This window comes from Hippocampus zosterae, chromosome 2, assembly GCF_025434085.1.
Source record: "Hippocampus zosterae strain Florida chromosome 2, ASM2543408v3, whole genome shotgun sequence".
In the NCBI taxonomy this organism is placed as follows: Eukaryota; Metazoa; Chordata; class Actinopteri; order Syngnathiformes; family Syngnathidae; genus Hippocampus; species Hippocampus zosterae.
Genome location: NC_067452.1, coordinates 20,592,212 through 20,616,156, shown reverse-complemented (window position 1 = coordinate 20,616,156; position 23,945 = coordinate 20,592,212). Strand labels below are relative to the sequence as shown.

The window sequence follows — 23,945 nt, the reverse complement described above, 5'->3', positions numbered from 1 at the left end:
AAACATCTGGTTTTATTTTGACAAACGGGGATTTTTTTTGCCAGTTTTCTGATGTTTTAGGGACAAAGCCAATAACTGAATCACAATGTGTCCAGTTTGAAATGAAATGATAGCAGTTAAAAATGTTTAAAACAACACAGATGAATTAATAATCACATTTATAGTTTGTTACAGCCCTCGTGTATTTTTATGAACCATTTTAAGTACAGATTTTCCTATACTGTATTTAATTCTAAGGAAGTAATTGGAGACATAAAAGGGTAGAATTTGGTGGGGGGAAATTCACTGGTCAAATGTGCCTCTTTTTTGTCATCCTAATTTTATTACAGGCAACACTGCGGACTACCATGGGGTTCAGAGTGCAAAATACGCGGAAGTGGTAGGCGGAAGAAGCCTCGGCGGAAGCGGTCTGGTCTGTCAAGGGAGGACACATTTAGCACCATTTGACTCAACTAGCCTGACTTAACCAAATTGCAGCGATTCTCTGCCCTTTTCGTCGACGCCACCACCCACTGCGATGATCCTGTTAGAAATCAATAACCGCATTATAGAAGAGACCCTGTCGTTGAAGTTCGACAGCGCATCAAACGGGTGAGAATCATCGTTACACCTGGCTAGCCTTGCTAACGCGGGCTAGCTTCCCTTTAGCGGTTCCGTAATTGCACCCGCCGTAATTAATGGTGCATGAGAGGGGAGTTTGGTGGAGCTGGTGCACGCATACAGACCCGGAAGAGCCAGGAAAGTGGCGTTCTAGTGGAAGAAATGTCTAAATAAGAAACTGAATGACCGTGGCGATCGGCTACGACTGCTTTGCTTCTAGCTGGGGTGTGTCTCAACGATCGATGTGTCAAACCGGGTTACACCAAACCTCGCTAGAAGCATCTTAAAACGGGAAGCAAAAACTCGGATTTTATATCCATTCGACACAGTTGGCTTCATAAATACATTTTACAAAATAGAAAACAGAATACATCATTTGTGGTGGGCGCAATTTGATGCAGCGAGCTAACTGGTGTCTTTGACGTTTTTTTGAGGGGGGGCTGTTTGATGTTTGATGCTTTGTTTTGATACCGAAGCAAACACCAAATACGATTTAATTACTGTGCTTGCGTTTGTCTCCAATAACGATAAACAAACCGTCCGTGCCTGCCAGAGCGCGATCAAACGTATGAAATAGATGGCATTTCTTTACAGCTTCCGCATTCCAAAAGTCAAGCTGAGTCAAGCCCACTACAAAGCCAGATGCAATCTGTTGGAACCTTAACTGAGCTTAGGCACATATTTTATTTGGGAAAGTCTCCCCCCCCCAAAAAAAAACTATATATGTACTGAAATAACGATGATTTCCTTGCTCTTCTCTACTTTGTGAAGTCACATTAGTGCAGAAAAACTGTTGTGAGTTATGCATATTATGTTGCAGTATGAATTAATCATACCAATTGTGGACAGCAAGTCTTGTCGCTGTAGATAAATGTTTATTTTAGCGAAAGTGTTACATTAACGTTTTCTTTAATTTTTCCGAGAGGGGTGGGAGATTGTGATTTCCGCTGAATATTGTCGAACAAAACGATCAAACATGTACACACTTGCACCGATTTATAGAAATAGTCATACAAAAAAGTGAGAATCAATATATATTATTAATGAATATCAACATATTGCGGAAATACCCAACAATTAAGGTAGGGCTTATTTTCAAAAAGTTTAGTGAGCTCTGCTCTAACTTAATATCTTCCTTGCAGAACCAAGCCCGAGGCTGTTGATGTGACGTTTGCAGGTAAGATGGCGTTATTTTAAAATGATCAATTTATTATACCCCAAAATGGTGTGATAGGCGGTGTTATCCATTAGTATTGTACACATTGTGTGCTGTGATACCTGTCTGAATCGGTGTGTGCATGTTATCTTCATAGACCGCTATTTCAGTGTATTTTCAGAATGCAGCTATTACAAAGACTCTGCTCAGTTTTGCGCAAAAATAGCATTTTTTGTTTTCCAATTTGGCTGTATTTTGAAGTATTGTAGAAATCTATTGCATCATATCGACATCTCTTTCTTATATTTTAGTTACTTCATTCAGCTACATGACAGCATCAAAATATGACATTCAGCTCTGTTTGACCATTGCAATGATAATTATATCTGTGGCCACTCAAAACTAAAATGAATGAGTTTATGCAGAATCTTACTTGCTGTCTTTTAGAAAAAGGGGAATCTGGCTTCTTCCCACATTCTAAAACTTGCCTTTTAGAATAAAGGTTTTAAAGGAGACTCTAAATTGTTCATAGTTGTGACTGTGAGCACAAATGTTTAAGATATCTGAACCCTGTGATTGGCTGGCGACCAGTCCAACCTGTACCCTGCCTCTCACTCCAAATCAGCTGGAGTAGGCTCCAGCTCACCTGCAATCCAAATAAGGGCAGGTGCTACAGAAAATGGATCGATGGCATAAGAGATCATCATCTGGTGGTCGTTCTGGGCCAAATGTATGGCTTAACGTTGCCTTTTTCTTCGGTAGACTTCGATGGCGTGTTGTACCACATTTCCAACCCAAATGGTGATAAGACCAAAGTGATGGTCAGCATTTCCCTGAAGTTCTACAAGGAACTACAGGAGCATGGGGCTGATGAGGTACGACACACACACACATATACGCACATTCACACAGATACGCTGTTTCAATGGGGTTTGATAGGCTTTGAGGTGCTAAATGATCAAAAACAATCAAATGAGGTCTGCTGTTCATGTGCTCTGAACAGCCAAGAGTGCTCTGCTGCCATGTAAGGAAAAAACACAGCCACAGAGGCCCCGAGTAGAAACAGGAAGTGTGTTCGAGCCTTGCTCACCACAGGCGAGGAAATGCTGACTGTGACTCGCGGCAGCTGTATAATTGCTTTGGCTGCAGCCGAGGCACTTTTTTTCTTTTACTCGAGAAAAGGATGATGTGGAACTTCTTCAAAGACTGACAGAGTCAATTCAGGTGTATGTGGTGCGTGGTCGCCATATCCTCATTGTGTTTAGCATATTATGATGCGGTCTAACATGCTTAATTTCAAAATTACATGTACTGTATCTATTTTGGATTGGATTGGATAAACTTTATTGTCAAATAAATTGTTTATGACAATCAAGACCCTATCAATTAGTAATATTCAAACGATACCACCCCCTACCTTGTTTTTTTTTTTGGGTTGTATTAGCCAGTGTTTTTCAAACCCTCCGCTGCGGCACACTGGTGTGCCGCGAGACATTGTAAGGTGTGCCGCGGGAAAATATCCAATTTGTATGCATGTGCAGTCTATCACCCGGCAAAGTAATCGTGTAGTAACCTTCCATACCGCTAGGGAGCAACAACAGCTAGCCAATTGCCTTGTTTTGAGACTAGAGCCAAGCACATTTGTGACGCATGAATGTAGGACGACGGTGAAACAATATGAAAGATTATAAAATACGTTTTACTTTGTGTTTATTTGATTCCAATTTAAGCTGTTACAATGTCATTTTTCAATTTTAAAAACTGTTATAGTAACAATATAACACGTTAATTGTTAAAACAAGCTTTTTTTCCACATTTTCAGCTAGTGGTGTGCCACCGAGATATTTTCAATGAAAAAAGTGTGCCTTGGCTCAAAAAAGTTTGCAAAACATTGGTATAAGGGGTGTTGTTTCACTGCCCCTGGAACCCTTGTGAGGATAAGCCAATCGGAAAATGAATGAATGTTTCACTGCCTTTTATTATTTTTGTTAGTTTTTTTTTTTTTTGTGGTGCCAGAGCATTCCTGCAGGCTGTACAAACCACATCACTTAGTGATTAAAAATAGAACAATGCATTAAATTCTCCAATCAGCTTCCAGACCAAGTAGCAGCATTTTTTTTCAGCTGGCATTTTTGGAAAAATCAAATAGAGTAAAGCAAAACCCGAGAGTCCCAAAGGACAGGCCCATCATCAAAGTGAATGACATCTCCTGGTCCAGATCCGCCCATCCAAGCAAGGAAAAATGCAGCGAAACCTGATTTAGCGGTTGGGGCCTTGAGAAAGGATCACAGATGCAGGAAATCCACTTTCAGGAGGCATTGGTTGCTGAGGGTCTTGTGCCGGTCGCTCAATACAGAATCCTTACAGCAGCCGCCTCACCACCTTCAGAGGGTTCCAATACTTAGCCACTGCTTTATATTATAAATATATACAGTACATATACTGTATACAAATTGTATTGTTCAAGAATTTAAAATACTAATGCATTCTTTTGTTCTTAGCTGCTGAAGAGAGTGTACGGAAGCTTCCTTGTTTCACCAGAGGCTGGTATGTTTACATTATGCTAATGTTAGCATAATGCTATTGAAAGCGCTTTACCTGCCTCTGTCTTAATTTGTGTTTCCTGATTTTGCTTCAGGCTACAATGTGTCACTTCTTTATGACCTGGATACCCTACCAGGCAACAAAGATGAGGTTGTGCACCAAGCAGGGATGCTGAAGAGAAACTGCTTTGCCTCCGTGTTTGAAAAATACTTCAAGTTCCAGGAAGAGGGCAAAGAGGGTGAGAAGAGGGCTGTGGTCCACTACAGAGATGACGAGTCCATGTACGTGCAAGAAAGCTTGGAAGGGTTCTCATTTTTCTGCGTCTATTCAAACAGTTCCAGAGATATTTATAAAAAAGTGTCAACTTTGATCCTCTCAGGTATGTGGAGGCAAAGAAAGATCGGGTGACGGTGGTGTTCAGCACAGTCTTCAAAGACGACGATGATGTCATAATTGGCAAAGTCTTCATGCAGGTTTGTGTGGCGGGCTACATGCAATCAGTTAAAATGTCTTGGATTTGTTCTCAAATGTGAGCTTAATTGTCATAAAGTTATAATCGAATATGTGTTGCATAAAAAAAGCAGAGCTTTTTGGTGGTCCTCTCAGCTTGTGCCGTGAGATGCAATGTTCCCACAAAGCTCACATTATTACCAAAGCATGCAAATAACATTTTACTTTGAAGTAATCCTAATCACTAGATGAATGGCAAGCATTGTCACTCAAATATGACTTGCATGCTTCAGTCACATTTATTTCAGTGGGAATCAACCTTTGTGATCAATCATTTGTTCAAATACTTTGGGCGCTTGCTTCATTTTGAAAGTAAATGGGATCAGGTCTCCGGAATTCCCCAGAAGTAGATAAGTAAATAAATGTGGGAGGTATGGTCTGATATGAAAGTACAGTGCGTTATAGGTTACATGCAGCTAATGGAGTTTTACAAAACAAAACTAAAAACATTTACATACAGTATTTTCACGATAATACGGTGCATCGTATTAAGGTTCTATTTCTGTCAAGTCAACTGTATTTATAGAGCACTTTCAAACAGCCATCGCTGCATACAAAGTGCTGTACACGGAGTAAATTAACATGGACAATAAACGGTAAGACACTGTACTTAACACATACACATTTCTCGTTTTGATCATTTCAGAGTCCAAAGTGGGGATAAGTATAGATGTCCATATTAATGTTGTCACATTCAAATTTCCCATGTAGGAGTTCAAAGAGGGTCGCCGAGCAAGCCACACAGCCCCACAGGTGCTGTTCAGCCACAGGGAGCCGCCTCTGGAACTCAAAGACACAGACGCAGCTATCGGAGACAACATCGGATACATCACCTTTGGTCAGTCAGCTGAGAAGTAGCTCTTCATGTCGTTTCTGATGAATACTGACGCACCTGCTGCGTTTCTTTTTTTTGTAGTCCTTTTCCCACGTCACACCAATGCCAATGCCAGAGACAACACCATCAACCTCATCCACACCTTCAGGGACTACCTGCATTATCACATAAAATGCTCCAAGGTGAGTTTGAATGGAGCACAGTTGGTGATCTCGTGATTTTATTTTTTATTTATTTTTGTCGCTGAGGTCTACTGTTTATTGAGAAGTTCGCATTCACTGTATTAGCTTGTGCGCCTCAAATTTTCGACCTCTTTTTGTCACCTAGCTCCTTTCTCTTCACAGCCATGTTGTTTCGCTGAAGCTGTGCACGTCAGCTAGCGACTATAGATAAATATTTCATGACATTATGCTGAATTTAAGTTTCTTTCTTTTGAAGAGATTAATATTTAGTTTAAAACTGTACAAAAATAATAATTTATTTTCAGATTTCGGGCTGCATATGCTAGTTATGTTTAATTGACGTTGATATTCCAAGAGGTTTAGAGAACCACTTGTATACTTAGTTACGGACAAAAACTGAGATGTTGCGCCATGAGGTCGAGTCTCGGGTTGTTTCACAATAGGACCTTAACGGAACACACGTCTCCTTTTAATTACAAGCTTTTAAAGAGTTGTTGCAATGGATCTTCCGCTCTTCTCAGTAAAAAGTCCGGTCACACATTCATCATACAGGTTTTAGGGCAGTGATGGGTGTTTGAGTACACATGACTGCAACTTCCCTAATGGACTTTGAGCGACTGTAAATGCTACTCTATATTTTTGAGCAACTTTAATTTCAGGTGCCTGCATTTGGCTTTTGTGAGCTTGATAATGAAGTCAGATGTTTTTTTGTGTTTTTTTTTTTCCGCTCAGACAGACGGGAGTCAGTGTGGGCGCGTTTATGGAAGGGTGTGTGCGTGTGTGTGTGTGTGTGTGTGTTGGGAAACAGGAAGGTACTAAATGCACAATACAGAGTTTTGTTTGCATCCTTATCTGTGTTGCATAGAGCAATGTTTCGCATACGTTAATGGGGTAAGGCACATTCTTTGGGTGAGACGAAATGTCACAGCACACCACCACCACACCAGAAAATTGTCACAACAAAAGTATATCCAGCCTGGTGAAGTGACGATCTGGTCTCAATTTAGTCTGAGAAATCATTTAATTGTTCGGCCTGTCACTATACACCACTGGCATAGATAGTTAAACAATGATACTGCAGTTTATTTACTGTGAGTAAACTATAATTATCCGAATCACTGGCGTAGTTTGAAGAAAATGCAAGTTTGTTCCCATTTGTCTTGTGCAAATAAACAACACGAAAGAGAAACGAATATTTCAATGTGTACTTCTGTCTCTCTCCAGGCTTATATTCACACTCGCATGAGGGCCAAGACGTCAGACTTCCTCAAGGTTCTCAACCGTGCCCGACCGGATGCTGAGAAGAAAGAGATGAAGACCATGTCGTACGTAGCCTCAACTCTGCCTCTCCTCGTAAAAGTGGCCTGTGCTTAAAGCTACACTGAGGACAAAATGTCTCGAATCTTAACTAGATCACTACAGTACAGTATGAATTCATAGTAGGGCTGGCCGATTATAGCAAAAGTAGTAAGGATTAATGTCGGCATTGAAATCACTGTTAATAAACCGATTATTCTTTGATTTTTAAAACTTTGTATTACTACCATCACTGCCGTTCATCCGACGCACGTTGATCACTTTTTTCTTGAATATTCTCTTATTTCTGTCGAGTACTTTATTTTCCACACTAAAAGTGCACTGGATTATGAGGCGCACCTTCAATAACTGGCCTATTTAGTAATTTTTTTCCTATATTGGACGCACCGCCTTATAAGACGCGATCTACAATGCATCCAGTAGATGGAGCTACACTCAAGGAAATGCCAACAGAACACTACACTATACCCTGATTTATATAGCGACGATCAGATGTCAGTAACACGTATTTAATAAAGCAGCGACACAGTTCACTTAACCAACAGCAAGTTATAACATTGACTCGTTGACGTTGAACTCTCTTGCTGCTGCTCTATTTCCATGTTCAACTGCGAAACCAATTGCCTTAAGTTTGAACTCTGCGTTGTAAGCATGTCTCTAGCAAGGAGCCATTTTGGGGTTGAGATAGTACCGTAATGACCATACACAAGTGCATCGGATTTAAAGGAGCGCTGTGAGCTTTTAAGAAAATGGAAAGCTTTTAGGTGCGCCTTTTACTGCGTAAAATACGGTGCAAAATGACCCTGTAAAATATCACGTGAAATTCAAGCCTCTTGCATTTTTACCTTTGAAGCTTTGCATCCTTGTACGCATTCACACTGTGAATAAGCATCTGCTTAAACTGTTTATGAAATTTATTATTTGATTTTGTTGTACTACAGTATTTCTATTTTCACCAGTATTGAGATTTACTGGTCCACCCCTTGGACCTTGGGGATCATATTTCATGACATATCATGTGTGAATGTGTGTTGGCTTGAAGTAACTTGAAAGAACAACAAGAAATTAATCCATTGACTGCACTTGTGCGTTTTGGTGACCAGAGACTCATCACGCTTTGCATTTTAGCAACAGGTACATATACACTTAAGTATATATGCATTTGAATGTATCCAGGAATACTGTGTATAGCAAACCGTATTGGTACGGCTCTGCGGTGGCCAGCTGTATCTCACCTGGTATTCGGAAGCAATAGATTTGTTGCTCAAGTTCATGGGATACACGACGTGGCGTTTTTGAGTCACCATTATATCTGTGACGTTGTGCAACAACACGGTTTCTAAAAGCTTCACAAACAGACAGTGTTACTCTTATCACTAGCTAAATATTGTTGCAATGTTATACTGCGAGTTAGTGCTGAAATTCCCAATCCCTACTTCAGACTTGTTCCCATTTGTGAGGAAGGAATGTTTATCGAAGAAACCCTCCATAGTTGTAAATGTGTCAAATAGGGAGCATTTCCTTTTTATGCAGTTAATGTGTAACTGGAGCTCTTAAATCCCTTTTTTGGGGGGGGGCTTGAAAAAAATGTAAATTTCTCAAGTAATCATCAGAAGCTACAATACATGCTTTGATGCAAGCAAAATACAGTACATACCGTAATTAATTCTCCTTATGCTTGCCTTTTCAGTGGGAAGACCTTCTTTCGCTGATGCCCAGCGCCAGGACAGCTGAGCCGAAGCCACCGTCCGTGGCCACATGCAAACGCGCCACGCTGCGACTCAACGGCACATTGGACAGGCCTCCAGGATGCCTCTAAACGCCCCACACGGTCCACTCTCTAAATTCTTTCTTTCTCTCTATTTTTCTTTATAACAAATAGTAAAGTTGATGGGAACAGCCAAGGCTCAAGATCATGAAAACAGGGCATTCCTTGCTTTGCATAGTTAAAGCGCACTATCAGTCATTCATATATATATATATATATATATATATATATATATATGAATGCCATTTTTGATACAATATATTTTTATTCCACTTGGTACTCTTACATGACCTTCACCACTTCATTTTACGCGATGGTTTCAATACCCCCTTCTGCGCTTTCATCTGTCATTGTCATTTGAGGGAAAAAAAATAAAACGCTGAAATACCACAACATTATCTCGGGTCGTGTGTGTATAATATCCGGAGGTGGAAAACACTACCCACACTCTGTACCAACATCGAAATGTGATGTTCGGGGTCGGGGGAGATTTTTTCAGGCAGAACAATTAAATGCTACAATTGATGTTGACTTGTGAATTGACCGGTTGCTATTGAATACTAACATTGTATTCAGCTAAACAGACACAAAGTAAATTTGTGAGAAAATTGAGATGGATCATTATTTTAGTTATATGTACAGTGTAATTTTTGTGTCATTTTTGTTTGGTGGATTTAAAATATGTGCCTTGGCTCAATAAAGATTTGGAAACACTGGATTAGAGATTGATGAGCCTCAAACCCAACAAATGTCACACAGAAGAAACGGAAATTTGACATTGAATTCTTTAATTTGAAAATGTAAAAGTGATATTTAAAAAAAACCTATAATTCATCATTCTGTGACAAAAATGTGAATTTGCAGGTCCAGGATTTGACCGCAACAAACCATTGGTTCAAGCTTTTTCTTTTGTACCCTGATTTTTGGCCTTTTCATCTTCAGATTCAGAAGAGGATGAGGAGGAATAGCTCTTCTAAATTTTGAGATTTTTCTTGACAGCAAGGCCGTCGGCTGGCTTGGTTGAACTTTCTGCCTTGACTTCAAGACTCTCCAGGGGCGCTGGCTCATTTTCTTGCTTCAAAACTTCTCTTGCCGTTTCCTGCTCCTCAGAGACGTTGCCGCCATCTTGCTTTTCTTTGGAAGAAAACAAAAACGGGCTCGAATTTCCTCTCACACCTGCAGAACATGCTTCTCGGTCATCCTGCTTCCGGCGAAGTGTTAAATCATGTTGCATGCGGTGATGCAGAAAGTGCACTTAAGTTAGATTCAAAGAAATGTCCACATGCTGATGAAATGGACACCAAGCCCACCAAATACTGAACTACAGGACTTGCACTTTCTCCCCCCACTAACGTGATGAGGGTTAGGTTCACTTTACCAGGAGATCAGGTGACTCATACTTAATTTGTTTTGGATTCAAGACTTACCGTGGGGCAGAGCATCCTCAAAACAAAAGTCCGAGCTGTCAGAAAAGAAGAGGACACAAACAGTAATGCACTGCATGTCAAACACACCACTCTCATCACATAAAAAGGACAGAGCCATGGACATGACCTGGGAGAAAAAAGTAAACTGTGACCACAATATAGATTAAAAATGCTACACAAAATACTACTTTCTGGCCAGGAAGGAGGCTTACCGCCAAAACTGAAAAGAAGTCATGTCTGTGGTTACACAGACAACCATGAGTGTGACATCATTTTTTTGTGTGTTTGTTTTTTTTTGCTGACGTCAACCTGCTGCTCCCACCTGTCAACATTGCCGGACATCAGCTGTTGGTAGTTACTGATTTCGGCCTCCAGTCTCATCTTGACACACAGCAGGTCCTTGTTCATCTCCAACTGGCTCTCCACATGGGCCCTCACCTTCCTCAGCTGCTGTTCCAAGTCCAAGATAGTCTGGTTGAGCAGGCCCAGACGATACCCGTTCTCCACCTTAGTGAATCTCAAGCTTTCCTCCAAATTGTAGATCTGCAGATGGGTCAATTAAGGGGGGGGGGGGGTTCCAAAAGTCACTATACACTTGACTTTTTTTCTGTTTTGTTTGAAATGTCTCTCAGACAGACTTCAGGCCATCCTCATTTGAGAGCTCAGACTGTATTATAGCTTTAGCGTCGAATTCCTATGAAAGTGGCTTGCCACATTGGAGCAGCATTCCAAAATTATTGCTTGGCAAGACATTTTTCTGCCCACAACGTTAGCCCAGCACCAGTCTGAGAGGCTTTATGGCCGCCACACTGCTTCAATCAATCATTGAAACAAGATCGAAAGATCATCAAACAGCTGCAGCTCATTCAGAATTCTGCAGCTTCTAGGTTTTGACCACCACAAAGAGATGTTGAGCGTCATAATTTTCCACTTGAAGACTTTCAACAGCCAGCAGAGAACGATGCCGTATACTTAAAAAACTGCAAAGTCTACCCTGTCACATGCTGACGGCTTCATGTCTGTCTGAATGTTAACCGAAATGGAAAAGGAGTGAAAAAAGGGAGCGAACGACGACTTTTGTCCCTGTGCACCCTGTCCTTTTTTTAATATACTAAAGCAGTTCGAGGTGGCAAGTGGAGAGACCCAAACGTTGGAGTTGGAACAATATATACTTAAACACTCATTGCAGTCCCTTTTACCCCATAAACAACCCGTGCTATTATATGGTTTTGGATTTGTAAATCTCCTGTGATTGGCTGGAGAAGAGTCCACAGTGGACACAAAGTCACCTGAGATAGGCTTCAGCTCACCCTAATGAGAGGAAACACTGAAAGACAATTGCTTGCTTTATGGGTCATTGAATTTCGGAATAGCTCACCGTGCTGCGCGCACCTTGAACCTTGATCTCCAGATGTTGCTTCTGCTTGAGCAAATCTTTGAGCTCCGTCTTGCCCGACTGCAACGCTTCAGCATTGCGGGCCTCTTCGACTTTGATGTTTTCAAACTAAAGAGGATGCACACAATGACGTAAGTAAAAGCTATAGCGGAAGGCATTGCGAGTATGGATGTCCGGTACCTTGCGCTGATGCCAGTCCTCCGTCTCCTTCAAGTTCTTTGTGGCAAGTTTGTTGTACTGCTTGCGGATATTGTTGACAATCTCGGGCAAGATAGAGTTTGGAGTTTCAATCTCCACACTCACCTCTGAGTTCTTGATCTTCTCACACAGGTCGTCTACCGCCTACAAAACAAAAGAGACTCGAGTTACAAAGTGGATTCAGCGATCAATTCGGTGGTGTTGGTGTTGAGACTCGCGTTTTTGTGGTCCTGCTCGAAGAGGGTCAGTTCGTCCTTCACTACATCAATCTCCTTCTGCGTCTGCTTGTTGCTCCGGTTGGTGTCCTCGATGTTCTTCTTCAGCTCATCCAGATCGTTTTCAATCGCCTTCCGAGCCTTCGTCTCATCATTGAACCTAACATACAACAACAGCCATGGAATTGTGATTATTACCGGCACCTCAACCAAGTCCGCAAAAGTTGAATCAAGGCAACGGAACTCCTCCTGGACCTTTCTCCTTTCGTCCCCAAACTTTTTATCACATCTACATTTTACTGTAAATAAAATTAAAACCTGAAGAGATCAAATCAAAAAGAAAATCCAAACAGCTTTTTTATACAGAGAACATTTTTGAACCGAAGAGCCCAAATTAAGAACAGAATCTAAAGGCTTTGTCATTTGTAATGTTTAAAAACATTTCAAATACGTATCCATTCAGGTGTTGACAAGCTAAATGGTCATTCAATTCTCCCCCAAATGTTTACGGGCAAAATTCATCCATCCATCCCTTTGCGGATCTGCTTATCCTCACGAGGGTCGCAGTGGGTGCTGGAGCTGATCCCAGCTGTCTTCGAGCAGTAGGCGGGGGACACCCTGAACCGGTTGCCAGCCAATCGCAGGGCACACACGGACGTACAACCATCCGTGCTCACACTCACACCTCAGGAAAAATTTCAGTGTCCAATCAATCAATTTTGGAATGTGGGGGGAAACCGGAGCACCCGGAGAAAACCCGCGCAGGCACGGGGAGAACATGCAAACTCCACACATGAAGGCTGTAGCCCAAATCGAACCCTGCACTGCACCCCTTCATCGTGAGGCCCACATGCTAACCAGTTAACCATTGGGCTGCACATTTCAAACAATTTTTTCAAAAAAAGAAAATTGAACTGAAAAAAAAAAACAAATCCAGAAAATCTAAAAGGCTTCAAGAGTCCTGTATTGTTCACAAATTCTGAACTGAAGAAGCCTTTTGGAAGAAAGGTGAAATGTCTTCCACACAACCAAGAAGAGTCCAGTTGCCTCCAATCAACGTTTTGTGCATTACCATGAGATGACTGAGAATCTACACAGTCATACTTCATCTCATCTTATTTTCTATTTTGGATACCAATGTGTTTCCCAACCTTCACTGAGCCAAGGCACATATTTCACATTCAAAAATTTTTCAAAAGCCAATATACCCAAATAACGATCATGTCTTACTCGGCGTGGTCAGTACGCGTTCAGTTTGACACAAAACTATTCTCTTTAATGACGCGATACTCATTTTAGCTTCTTCCATCCATTGGGAAACACAGAGGTCTACTTCATGACACCGACTTGTTTATGAAATCAGCGTTGGCCAGTTGGGTGTTGTCAATCTGGAGCAGCATCTTGGCATTGTGCTTGGTGATGTCCTTTATCTGAAGAAATAAAGACATACAGTATGAGCAAAGGTACTTCAAGATAAACTCAATCTGTGATTCCCAAAACCCGCACAGAATTTTTTCATTTTTAACTTAACTGGTCCAAAAATTGTAATCAATTTGCTATAAAATTAATATGTAGTGAACCCTGCTCTCAAATAACACAAAGTAACAGAAGACCTGGCAAAGTTGGCGGCTAGGCACTACTTTTGTCTCAGTGAAGCACCTCAACTCACTTTAAAATAGTTTATTGGCACCAAGATGCTACTAAATTGTGCTAAAGCAATACCTTTATTGCTCCGGCCTTTCCTAACCTGTGAGATTTTCTGTGAATCGGAATTTAACAATGCCAAACCACAACTTTGAGGGGGTCCACTTCATCCTGCTTTGTTTATTTATCTGTGGCACAGATCATCACAATTATTATCCACTCTATAGCAGAAGGTACAATTAACATGTTTAGCCGCTCGTTACCACTCATGCAACAGAATAATAGTTTGGTGTTCAACTACACAGGATGAGTATTTGCATTTAGTAAAAAAAAAATAAAATAAAAATCACCTCACCCAATATAATTTTTTTTTGTGGATATAAAGCACTTTTTGTGACATTTTTATTTGGTGGTGTTCCAAGAGATTTTTCAAATGTAAAATATGTGCCTTGGCTCATCAAGACAAGTTGCAAAAGTTGCATTAAATGTTACAAAGTGTCGTCTACCTTATTCTTGAGGTGATTCAGAGGCTTTTCAAGCTCTTGCCAGTCCCGGCCCTCTGCCGTTTTCCTTTTCGCCAAAATCTCATCGATCTCTTCCTTCAGCTGCTGGTTCTCCTCCTCCAGCTGCTTCGCTTTGTCCAGGTAGCCGGACAGCCGGCCATTCAAACCTCGCAGCGTCTCTCCGTCATCCGCGGGGACGACGGAGATCGTGGCAGGAGCGTCTGCACGAGCCGGAGCCGAGTCCCGGTCCGAGTGGTTACGCAGCACATTACGCAGCCCCTCAAAGCTGGCCACCGACGCCCTCGATCCCCGTCCCCCCGCCCCACCGAACATGCTTGCAGCCGTGTTGGAAGGCATGGTAAGATGATGAGCTATCAAACGCGACTGCTTTGTGACAGCAACAACAAAACTTGATGGAGACGACGAATCCAGGTGGGGTTTTATAGTAGTTTTACGCACCAATCCAATCCGCCCCTGGTGATCCTATTGGCTAATAGATAACACCCATCAAAGCTGGAATTCAAGTTTTGCGGGTCTACTATTTCAATTTTTCTCCCCCTCGATCTGTAGGTAAATAACTTCGTCACTGGACTTCTTTTTATCATCTTTAGGTATATTTTCTTGAGTATTTATTTTTCTGAATTTTTGTCCTGGTATTTTTGCTGTCTTCCTTTTCTTTTTTTCGAAATAGGCTTGTTATTTGTTTGATTGCCGCGAATCTGTATGGAGGTGTGTGGGGGGGGGGTACGCATTCTGATTCACTTTATTTGTTCAATTAAGGTATATATTTTTAATCACATCACGGAATAATCTTGAGAAAAAAATCATATTTGCTCTAATACAGCATGCAACATGAAATGTGGACCCCCCCCCCCCCCCCACACACACTCATCCTTCTCAGTGTAGAACAGTAACAGGCAGCATATACAATACAGTACATGTACTCTTATTTCTAGGCGCTATCTAGGTCTAGCACTCAGTGGCATTTTGGAAATGTCTTGATTAAATGAGACTAATAAAATATATATGTATATGAATGATTTTATCTGTCAGTGTATCTATAAATAAAAGCTTTTACGGTAATTTATGTTCTTTCTTCTTCTTTTTTAAATGTTATTTTTATTTATTTATTTTATTGACAATAAAGTTGCATTCAATTCAATTCTTTCTTTCTTTACCGAAGAAGTGCCAGTCTTTTTAAAAAAAAAAATAGCACAATTATCCGTATTTCTACTTGAGTACAGAATGAGTCAGGACTTTTGCCACCTCCACTTTTTCCTTATTGGATTGGGGGCTGGCAGAGCTGCAGGGAGGCACACGTGGTGGCCCTTCCCCACTTTAAATGAAGGTGAGCCGCGGTGATCTCAACCCATCCTGCACCGATATTCAGTTCTCACGTCTTGTGCCTAATCTCGCTGTCCTCGGCGCCTCGCGATGTCCAAAGGCAAAAATTACAGCAGCCAGTCGTACACTCCACGCGGTAGCTCGACGCCGGACCGAAGCAACCCGAGAAACAACATTTGCGCGGGAGGCAAGTTCAGGGAGAAGGACGACATGGTGGGACTCAATGACAAGTTCGTCAGGTTGATTGAAAAGGTCAGTTATGACAAATTGACATATTTGTGTGTGGGGACGATACTCGTTTGTGTTTCACTTTATTTGCTGTAAATCAGTGATGTCCAACCCTTTTTTTCCCACTGAGGGCCACATGCAGAAAAATGGAAGATGGAATAAAAAAACAATCAAAATTAAAAATAATCATGATAGCTTCTCAAACAAAATGTTTCGATTTTGAATGTCTTAAATAAAAACAGTGATGGATATAACATTGTAATATTTTACAGTTTTATATTTTAAAGTATAAAACTTGAATCGATTTTTTTTCGAAAATAAGAATATTGTGTAATCTTCCTTGGAGTTTGAAAAAACGTAAAGATCTGATCTTGAGAAGGTAAAGAGTAGAACTTAAAGGCATTTAAAACCACTGTAAAATGAATTTACATTTATCACAGTGTAAATCTATTGTACTGGATGTAACACAAAAAATCTTATGTATTGTGTTAGATTTGTTTGTGGAAGTGAGCGTCTACAGGTTGATAACTGAAACTTCTTTTTTTTAGAAACTGCTTATTATTATTTCAAATATTTCACTCCATGTAAGAGAGGACTTGTTTCTGTGATTCTTAAATCATTATGAAGACATGCATTTATTTGTTTAATACTAACCATCACCTGTCTTCATGTGTCAGGTGAAACACCAGGAGGCTGAAAACAAAAAACTGGACACAAAGTTGAAGATCCTCAAAGGCCATGAAGCTTATGAGGGCAAAATTGAGGGTGTGGTGAAGCAACTGGAGGAGGAACTCAAGCAGCAGATTGACAAATTACTAAGTGACCATGCGAACCTGGAGGTTGAGCTCTTTCGGAATCAGGAGGAGGTGGAGAACAGCAAGAAGAGGTGACAGCTCAATGTTGTTGACACGTTCTGTCGACGACCGGCACTAAAATTCTGATGCCATTTTGGCCGCAGGTATGAGGAGGAGTTGCTGAAGAAAGCCGAACTGGAGAATGAATTTATCGTCACCAAAAAGGTACTGTAGCTACTACTGTTGCTTCTCCAAACTTTATAACACGCTTGTAATTTGTAAAATATATTTGAACACAAACAAACAGATATTGCAAGCATAAAACTTCCAGAAAACACTGTATGCATTTTAGTGGCTGTGTGGTTAGATAAATAGCAAAATCATTTAATAATAAGCAAAATAAGTGAATAATTTGAAAAAGTCAATAACATAAAAAGGAACACACAAAATCTCTGCCTTGAAGCTTTGCGGGGATTGTTTTTCCACACTGGCTAATGTTACTGCAGTCGCTGCGTAGAAATAAGTTGTGACGTTGCTTGGAGTAAAGAGTCCATAAAAGACAGATAATGTCCAAATGATTAAGATAAGAAAAAGATTAGAATACCTTAATTTGTCCCACAATGGAGATATTTGCAATTTACAGCAGCAAAACCGAAGGGATTGGGGGGGGGGGGGGGGGGGGGGGGTAGAAATTGAAAACAAAGTATTGCATGCACAAAATAAATGAAGATAATTTCACGCTCAACAAAGAATATGAAGTGCAATGTGTACCAAAAGAGCACCTCTGTGATTGCCAACACAACATAATGACTGTTAGCAAAAAGGGACACTTTGTAAAAATGTGTTGATTTTTCACTGTTCAATATTTCAAAACCCCTCGATTAACTTCAGTAATATGGAAAAAAATATGAAATATAAAATCACATCAATATAATTTCTATATATAATTGTCGGTGAAGTAATTGCTAATTATATTACATAGGGTACACCTCCCCTACAGGAGGCTGCCATGTTTCACCCCCAGCTTTCTATTATGGAAACCTGAAGAAGACCAATTTAGCCAAGGTAGTTCCTCAATATGATGACTACAGCGTGTACAGTCATGCTATGCATTTACGCCGTCACTTGTGGGAATACTCCAAGTCGTTTGGGCTAACCATTTCCTTGCACCTCTGCTGAAGAAATTGGTGGTAGGCTTGCAAAAAGTGGTTCTGCAAGGCACTGGAGTGCACATGCTTCGAAATAATAAGAATAAGAAAACCTTTATTCTTTTCACAATGGAGAAATTCCCAATTTACAGCAGCAACGTTATGAAAGGAAAAAAGTAGAAGAACAAAAAGTATAGGAACTGCTGTAAAGGCAAATGCACATGCACATGCTTTGAGCTTAGGTCGTTGCATTCTATTATTTCACCACTAGATGGCTCTACATTCTACACACTCTACCTTTAAGATGGCCTGTCATCGTTAGTTATAATGTATCACGTGGTCAAGAACAGACACAGTGGATTTTTATTGTAAACAAACACATAAGTATCTTCACATACGATGGCCACAGGGAGGGTGGCTTGCCTAACGTTTAACGGGAGGTAATTCCAAAAGTGAGCGACCGCAACGAATTGATCCCCTCTTAGCCTCCGCTTAGTCCTCAGCACGTCCAGTAGTGTCTGGTCAGCTGACCTGAGGCTTTGGGCAGGTACTTAGAGCTGGATGAGCTCAGAGATGTAAAGTTGAGCGAGATGATTTCTAGATTTAAAGACAAGTCAAATCATCTTAAAGTGAACTCTGAAATGTACAAGGAGCCCAGGGAGACCAGAATTGAATTTATGTGCTCCCTCCTATGAGCTCCAGTTAGGAAGTGAGCAGCAGCATTTTGGACCAACTGGAGATGTTTGAGGGAGGATTGGCTGACTCGCAAATAATTCAGCCGCGCCGAGTGGAAGAGCATTCATATGTTCTACCTCTCACTACTGCACACCTAATGATTAACCACAGCAGCCTGGTTGGGAATCACTGCATTAGGACACTTTTGGATAAAAAGTCATGGGTCTCATGTATGAAATTGTGCTTTGCAAAAGGATGCAGATGAAGGTCACTTGGAAGCTGTAAATTTGGCTCTGGAATTGGAAGATCTGATCGGCCAGCTGGATTTCCTCAGGGTCGGCTATGAGGAGGTAACAAGGAAGTTTATTCCGTTTGCTTTTTACCCCCGCTGACATTGCGGCACTCCTCGCAGGAGATCAAAGAGCTGGAATCTCAAATCCATCACGAGACAGTGGTCATACGAGAAAACAGCCATCGGTTCCTGGACATGAATGAGATTGTCGAGAATGTCAAGAGTCAGTACGCCAACTTCGCTGCTCGCACCAGGGAGGAAGCCGAGCACTGGAACCAGAAGAATGTGAGCGGAAAGACGTTACAAGTCAGAAGTTACCCGATTGATTGACACTCCTGATTGATTTCTCTTGCGTTTAGATGGATGTGATGGTTTTGAAAGCGGGCCAGCGAGAGCAAGAATTGAGGGACATACGGAAAGAGATCTCAGACGTGGTGCGCTTCATCCAGAAGCTGAATGGAGACCTGAATGTTCTCAAAAGAAAGGTTGGTGTCCAGAGGTCGCAAAAGTACTCACGCTTAACATAACTAGATGTACAGATACAGAAAAAAGGCTCTGGTCAAAGTAAAGGGGCAGTCGGCACCTTTCGCAGGTTCTTTCCAAAGTCTGAGAAAGTGCCTCGAAAGTGTGAATTTGGGACATAGAGTACAGTCATTTGCATATTCCTTTGCCTGTAGGAAGAGTCTCTGAAGAAAGACATCAATAATGCAATCATGGAAGGCGACGAAAGCTTGGAGAGTGCCAGCAAGGACATCGCCCAGCTGGAGGAGGCCCTGAGGCGCGCCAAGCATGACTTGGCCGGCCAGATCCGAGAGCACCAAGAGCTGATGAACCTCAAGCTGGCCCTGGATATTGAGATCACCACCTATCACAAGCTGCTGGAAGGCGAGGAGCTGAGGTACAGTTGAACCAAGAGGAAACGTACTCATGCAGCCTGTTTTAAACATAGACAAAGACGATGGTGGCAAGTAATGAAGTATAGTTACTGTACTTAAATAAGTGTATTTTCCATGTATCTGTATTTGAGTGAGGGCTGAATGCTTTTGAAAAAAAAATCTAATTGCGAACACCCCCCCCAGTATTGCGATTGTGATTTAATATGTGATTATTATTTACAAGGTCTGTTTCCCATGTATTTGCGGGGACGTGACAATCAACATTCAAACATTTTCTCGACTTTGGGTATCATGCCCTCTCTGGTCCCCTCTCTGCGCGCCACTGCCTTTGACTTTTTAACACTAGTGTCTGCACTTGTATTTAAGCACAGAGTGTGAGTGCTTTTTTTCACCTCTGCTGAAAGGTGATCAGCAGTACTTACCCCAGTGTTTTGCTCTGTCTCTTTGCAGAATGAACAAACTCATACGTACCTCAGGTGAGAAACTATCTGCAGTGAATGTCCAATGTGATAAACCGTACGGTGCAAAATCACATGTTGGATTTTTAGCAACCTATTTCTATTACGCTTTCCTACTCATTTGGTATCAAAATGAGACTCCAGCACGCAAAGCTCATTAGAAAATGGATGTGTGTATGCATGGTTATTTACATTTTATGTACCGGTAATTCTGTTTTTATGAATTACAATATTATAGTGTGCTGTTCTCCTTGTTAAAAATATTGAGTTTTTAAATGTTTTTATCTGTTTTTGTGAAAAACGACGTGGAAAAATATCTGCATTGACTCAATAAAGGTTGGGAAACAATGACCTATTTATTTCACAGCATACAGCACGATGGTACAGTGACCAGAAAATACAAAACTTTTTAATTGGTGAAAACAGTTTGGGAAAGAATCTGGATTTAAGTGCATGACAGGAATTAATGCACACAATTTTGCATGTGCCACTGGAACTGCACGCCACTGAGAATGGACACATTCCAGATGACTTTTATACTATATTGTAATTGAGGGGGAAACCATAAATAGTACTTAAAGTATAAAAAGGAATAAAATTGTATTTTAAACAACTTCTGCATTCATGTTATTACAGCATTGTGTTCCACTAAATCCAAACCTCTCTTTTGCTCAGATTTCTAAAACAAAACCAACCAATCCACCTCCTTACTTGCACGCAGACCTTCAGCTGCTTCCCCAGCGAGGAGCACGTGAGAAGCCGCAAGCCCCAAAACCAACCACTATCATCACACCTTACCTCATCCAAGCAGCAAGTCCCCAAGCCGAGAGACGCGTGCTCATCAAGGTGCACGTGGAAGCGGGGAAACTGGTGGCCCAAAGTTCCCATTACACAGATGATTAAAAGAGCCCAGTATGAATCAGGGAATCATCATGCATCCGTGTCGTGATAAGAAATCGGATGGACATTTTTGGGAGCTTTTTTTTTAAACATATAATGTCATCGTGAGTTCTTCCTTCATGAATAAGTAAAGAAAAATATGTGTTCAGGTATATTAATTTTGGCAGTAAGGCAGTACAGAATTTGTTTATGATTATGATTGATTTGGTAAAATGTGAAATATGCCTCAATAAGTCTTTGTGACATGTGTTCTTCCAGTGTGGAAAACATATTTGTACATGGACTAAACATGCTGGAGGAACACCCAGATCCCATGAGGGTATCCCATCTCTCCTCACACCATGCATAATTTCAGACCTTGTTTGCGACTAATTTCATTAAAGTCTGCCCTTCCTCCTCGGTCCATCTTTGCACGCTGTCTTCTTTCCACCCACGTGCTACATGCTACATATTTAAAAGCCAATTTTCAGTCAAGGAAACACATACCACATGCAGCATATAGTCCACATTTATTTCAAGATGCAATTTCCTCTTTATAGGCTTTGCTTTGAAAGCAAACACATCTTTTAATATACAAAGCCGACATTTGCGGTCCTTATGGTGACATTTCTAGCCTCCTAATAAACGTCTGCACGGAAAAAAGGTCAATGTTATTCCTTCTTACTGTAGATGGACCACTCTAGGGAGTGCATCCCTCTCTCCTCCTCAGCTTGCATACCAGTACATAGATAAACGCTGCTCGGGAAAGTGGGAGTAAACATTGCAGGCAGGAGGTAGAGGGAAACTGGTTACAATCATTTCAAGTGCAGCCAAAGTAACAGGACATGGCGCTCCAATGCCATATTATCTGGCGACTAATTGTCATGAGTATGGTTTTCCTGCGTCAAATGTAACAATGCCCCATTCACATTTGCCCTGCTGCTCATTGGCAGCCTGTGCAAGGTGGTCTGATACTTTAATACAACTACATCTCAGGCTCCTACTGCTATCGTTAGAAGAGTGTTCACTCAACCCCCCCCCCCCCCCCCCCCAAAAAAAAAACGGAGTTCTTGCTTCTGAGTTTCCAGTACTGTACAGCAGGGATTTTCAAAATGGACTGGAACTGGTGGAAATTTTTCCCATCAAACCTAACTACAATGTGTACACTTAAATGTGAGAGGAATAAAAACGTTTTTGACAAAAAAGATGTCGAATTGTTGTCATATCTGCCTAGCGTAAATTTGAAGCTACTTATTTTCAGCTGTTGGCTCCAAACAAGCTAGCAATAGCATTTGCCCGAATTCTAGCACAAACAACACACTGGTTGTTTTAGTCAATTGTTTGTTGACTAGCAATGTTCAGGCTTTTTTTTTTCAGTCAGAGGATAGTGGGGCAAGAATGAAGCAAACACACATTACACAACTCCCATGATCAAACTCGGGCGGATATCCGGAGGCGAAAGTTCACGTTGCCATTGCTTCCAGCATAATACTCATTATTTGGGCGAACTTCTTGTGTTTTGTAAACATTTTGAAATCTTTTCATGAAATTGTTTAGCTTTGTGATAAACTGACCTCTAAAACTGCTTTGGAAGTTGTTTTTATTAAATCAAAGTTTCCGTATTAGCTTTCCTGGAATCGGAAATGAAAAAAAAATCCTTTTATTTAATTGACAAAAAACGGAGATGTCTTATGCCTTTGAACCTTTCAATTGTTTTCAAACGAAAGCCAAAGATTACCATGAATAATGTATGTCTATAGCTGCATCTGAACAGGAGCTACTCAAGATTGTCATTGGTATTTTCCCTCACTTCAGGCTCTCTTGAAGTCCGCATCTTCCGACTCAACCTGTCTCGAAGTTTCTGTTGCAGCTTGTACGCCGGTTCTGTGTACTGCCTGTTGGCGAGGCCCAACACCAGCGGCACCACAGCCATACTGCCGATACCGGTGCATGAGAGTACGATGAGTGTGTTGGAGTTCCATTTGGTGTCGCTGATCAAGAAGGCAATGCACACGTGCATGTAGATGAGGTAAGGAACCCAGCATGCAAGAAAGGTCAGAGACACGGCCACCACGCAGCGAGTGTAGCGCATGTTCAGCCGCTGTTCCCGGTCCGATGGCTGGCCGCGCTCCACCGAGCGATGGAGCCGGCAGATGTCCTTCAGTTGGCCCCGCGTGATCCACAGCACGCGTCCCGTCATGGCGGCAATGGTGAGGATGGCAGGCAGGACGAGACCGTAGACCTCCAGGTAGATGAAGGCGTTGGGGAACACGCGTCTGTATGAGCAGCACGCGGTGACATTGGTGGAACAATTTGACGAGCGGCTCAACTTTTGGCCACGCGCGCAGCAGCCGTTCCAGTCCGGGCCGGTCCAGTTGTTCCAGCCGAAGGCGGGCAGCGACGCGTACAGAAGCGGCGGCGCCCATACTAGCAGCAGAGCCAGGGGAAAACTTCGGTGCATCCACAAATTGCTGTAGTGCAAGGGTTCCGCGATACAGATGTAACGCTCGTAGTGAACCATCACAAGGTTGAGCAGAAACGCCAGGAAGAGGAAGTTTGGGAAAATGTGCGCCACCAGGCAGGAGCCGAAGCTCAGCTCGCGGTTCAGTCCCATCAGAGGTATGAAAGGCAGAGCCACGCCCGTGCACAGGTCCGCCACTAACAGGCTCAGGAAGAAGTAGTTGGGGGTGTTGTGGAGCTGGCGGTTGCACATGATCCCCAAGATGATGACCAGGTTGGCCAGGATGATAGATGCCGACAGCGGGACCGTGATGGCGTAGATGAGGTGTTCCCGGTTGAGCAGAGCGCTAGGCTCGCCGCAGTCCATCGTTGGGGATGTGAACGCAGCAGCTGCACTCCCATCAATATGCGATGACCCTGCGGGACGCCCAAGTCACACCACTTTAGACAACGACGCCGCAATTCAAGTGAGAGCG

At 41.9% G+C, this 23,945-nt stretch overlaps 4 protein-coding genes across 5 annotated transcripts; 2 read left to right on the top strand and 2 right to left on the bottom strand.

Annotated features, from left to right (window-relative positions):
- The first annotated feature begins 362 nt into the window (after positions 1 to 362).
- arpc2 (actin related protein 2/3 complex, subunit 2) lies at positions 363 to 9,626 on the top strand. Its single transcript, XM_052056975.1, has 10 exons — positions 363 to 591; positions 1,743 to 1,777; positions 2,519 to 2,631; positions 4,258 to 4,303; positions 4,395 to 4,581; positions 4,680 to 4,773; positions 5,522 to 5,648; positions 5,727 to 5,827; positions 7,052 to 7,152; positions 8,835 to 9,626. Exons 1-10 carry the CDS (start codon positions 518 to 520, stop codon positions 8,854 to 8,856), a joined length of 900 nt encoding a protein of 299 aa, XP_051912935.1. The 5' UTR covers positions 363 to 517; the 3' UTR covers positions 8,857 to 9,626.
- Positions 9,627 to 9,807: 181 nt separating this feature from the next.
- LOC127596277 (keratin, type I cytoskeletal 18-like) lies at positions 9,808 to 14,868 on the bottom strand. The gene is given in 8 exon segments (XM_052058563.1): positions 9,808 to 10,046; positions 10,340 to 10,374; positions 10,662 to 10,882; positions 11,718 to 11,843; positions 11,916 to 12,077; positions 12,152 to 12,308; positions 13,496 to 13,578; positions 14,299 to 14,868. Coding segments are annotated over 8 exon segments (1,377 nt in total). The 5' UTR covers positions 14,653 to 14,868.
- A 764-nt stretch (positions 14,869 to 15,632) lies between these two features.
- On the top strand, positions 15,633 to 22,037 carry LOC127595444 (intermediate filament protein ON3-like). 2 transcript variants are annotated; one of them, XM_052056953.1, is made up of 9 exons: positions 15,633 to 15,891; positions 16,545 to 16,753; positions 16,826 to 16,886; positions 18,739 to 18,834; positions 18,897 to 19,061; positions 19,136 to 19,261; positions 19,454 to 19,674; positions 20,123 to 20,148; positions 20,852 to 22,037. In XM_052056953.1, exons 1-9 carry the CDS (start codon positions 15,730 to 15,732, stop codon positions 21,031 to 21,033), a joined length of 1,248 nt encoding a protein of 415 aa, XP_051912913.1. In that variant the 5' UTR covers positions 15,633 to 15,729; the 3' UTR covers positions 21,034 to 22,037. The 2 variants fall into 2 exon arrangements, with proteins under 2 accessions (XP_051912913.1, XP_051912914.1); XM_052056954.1 differs by having other exon boundaries at positions 15,636 to 15,891; positions 20,806 to 20,987.
- Positions 22,038 to 22,067: 30 nt separating this feature from the next.
- LOC127595449 (G-protein coupled bile acid receptor 1-like) lies at positions 22,068 to 23,945 on the bottom strand. The gene has a single exon (XM_052056967.1). It carries the CDS (start codon positions 23,834 to 23,836, stop codon positions 22,787 to 22,789), a length of 1,050 nt encoding a protein of 349 aa, XP_051912927.1. The 5' UTR covers positions 23,837 to 23,945; the 3' UTR covers positions 22,068 to 22,786.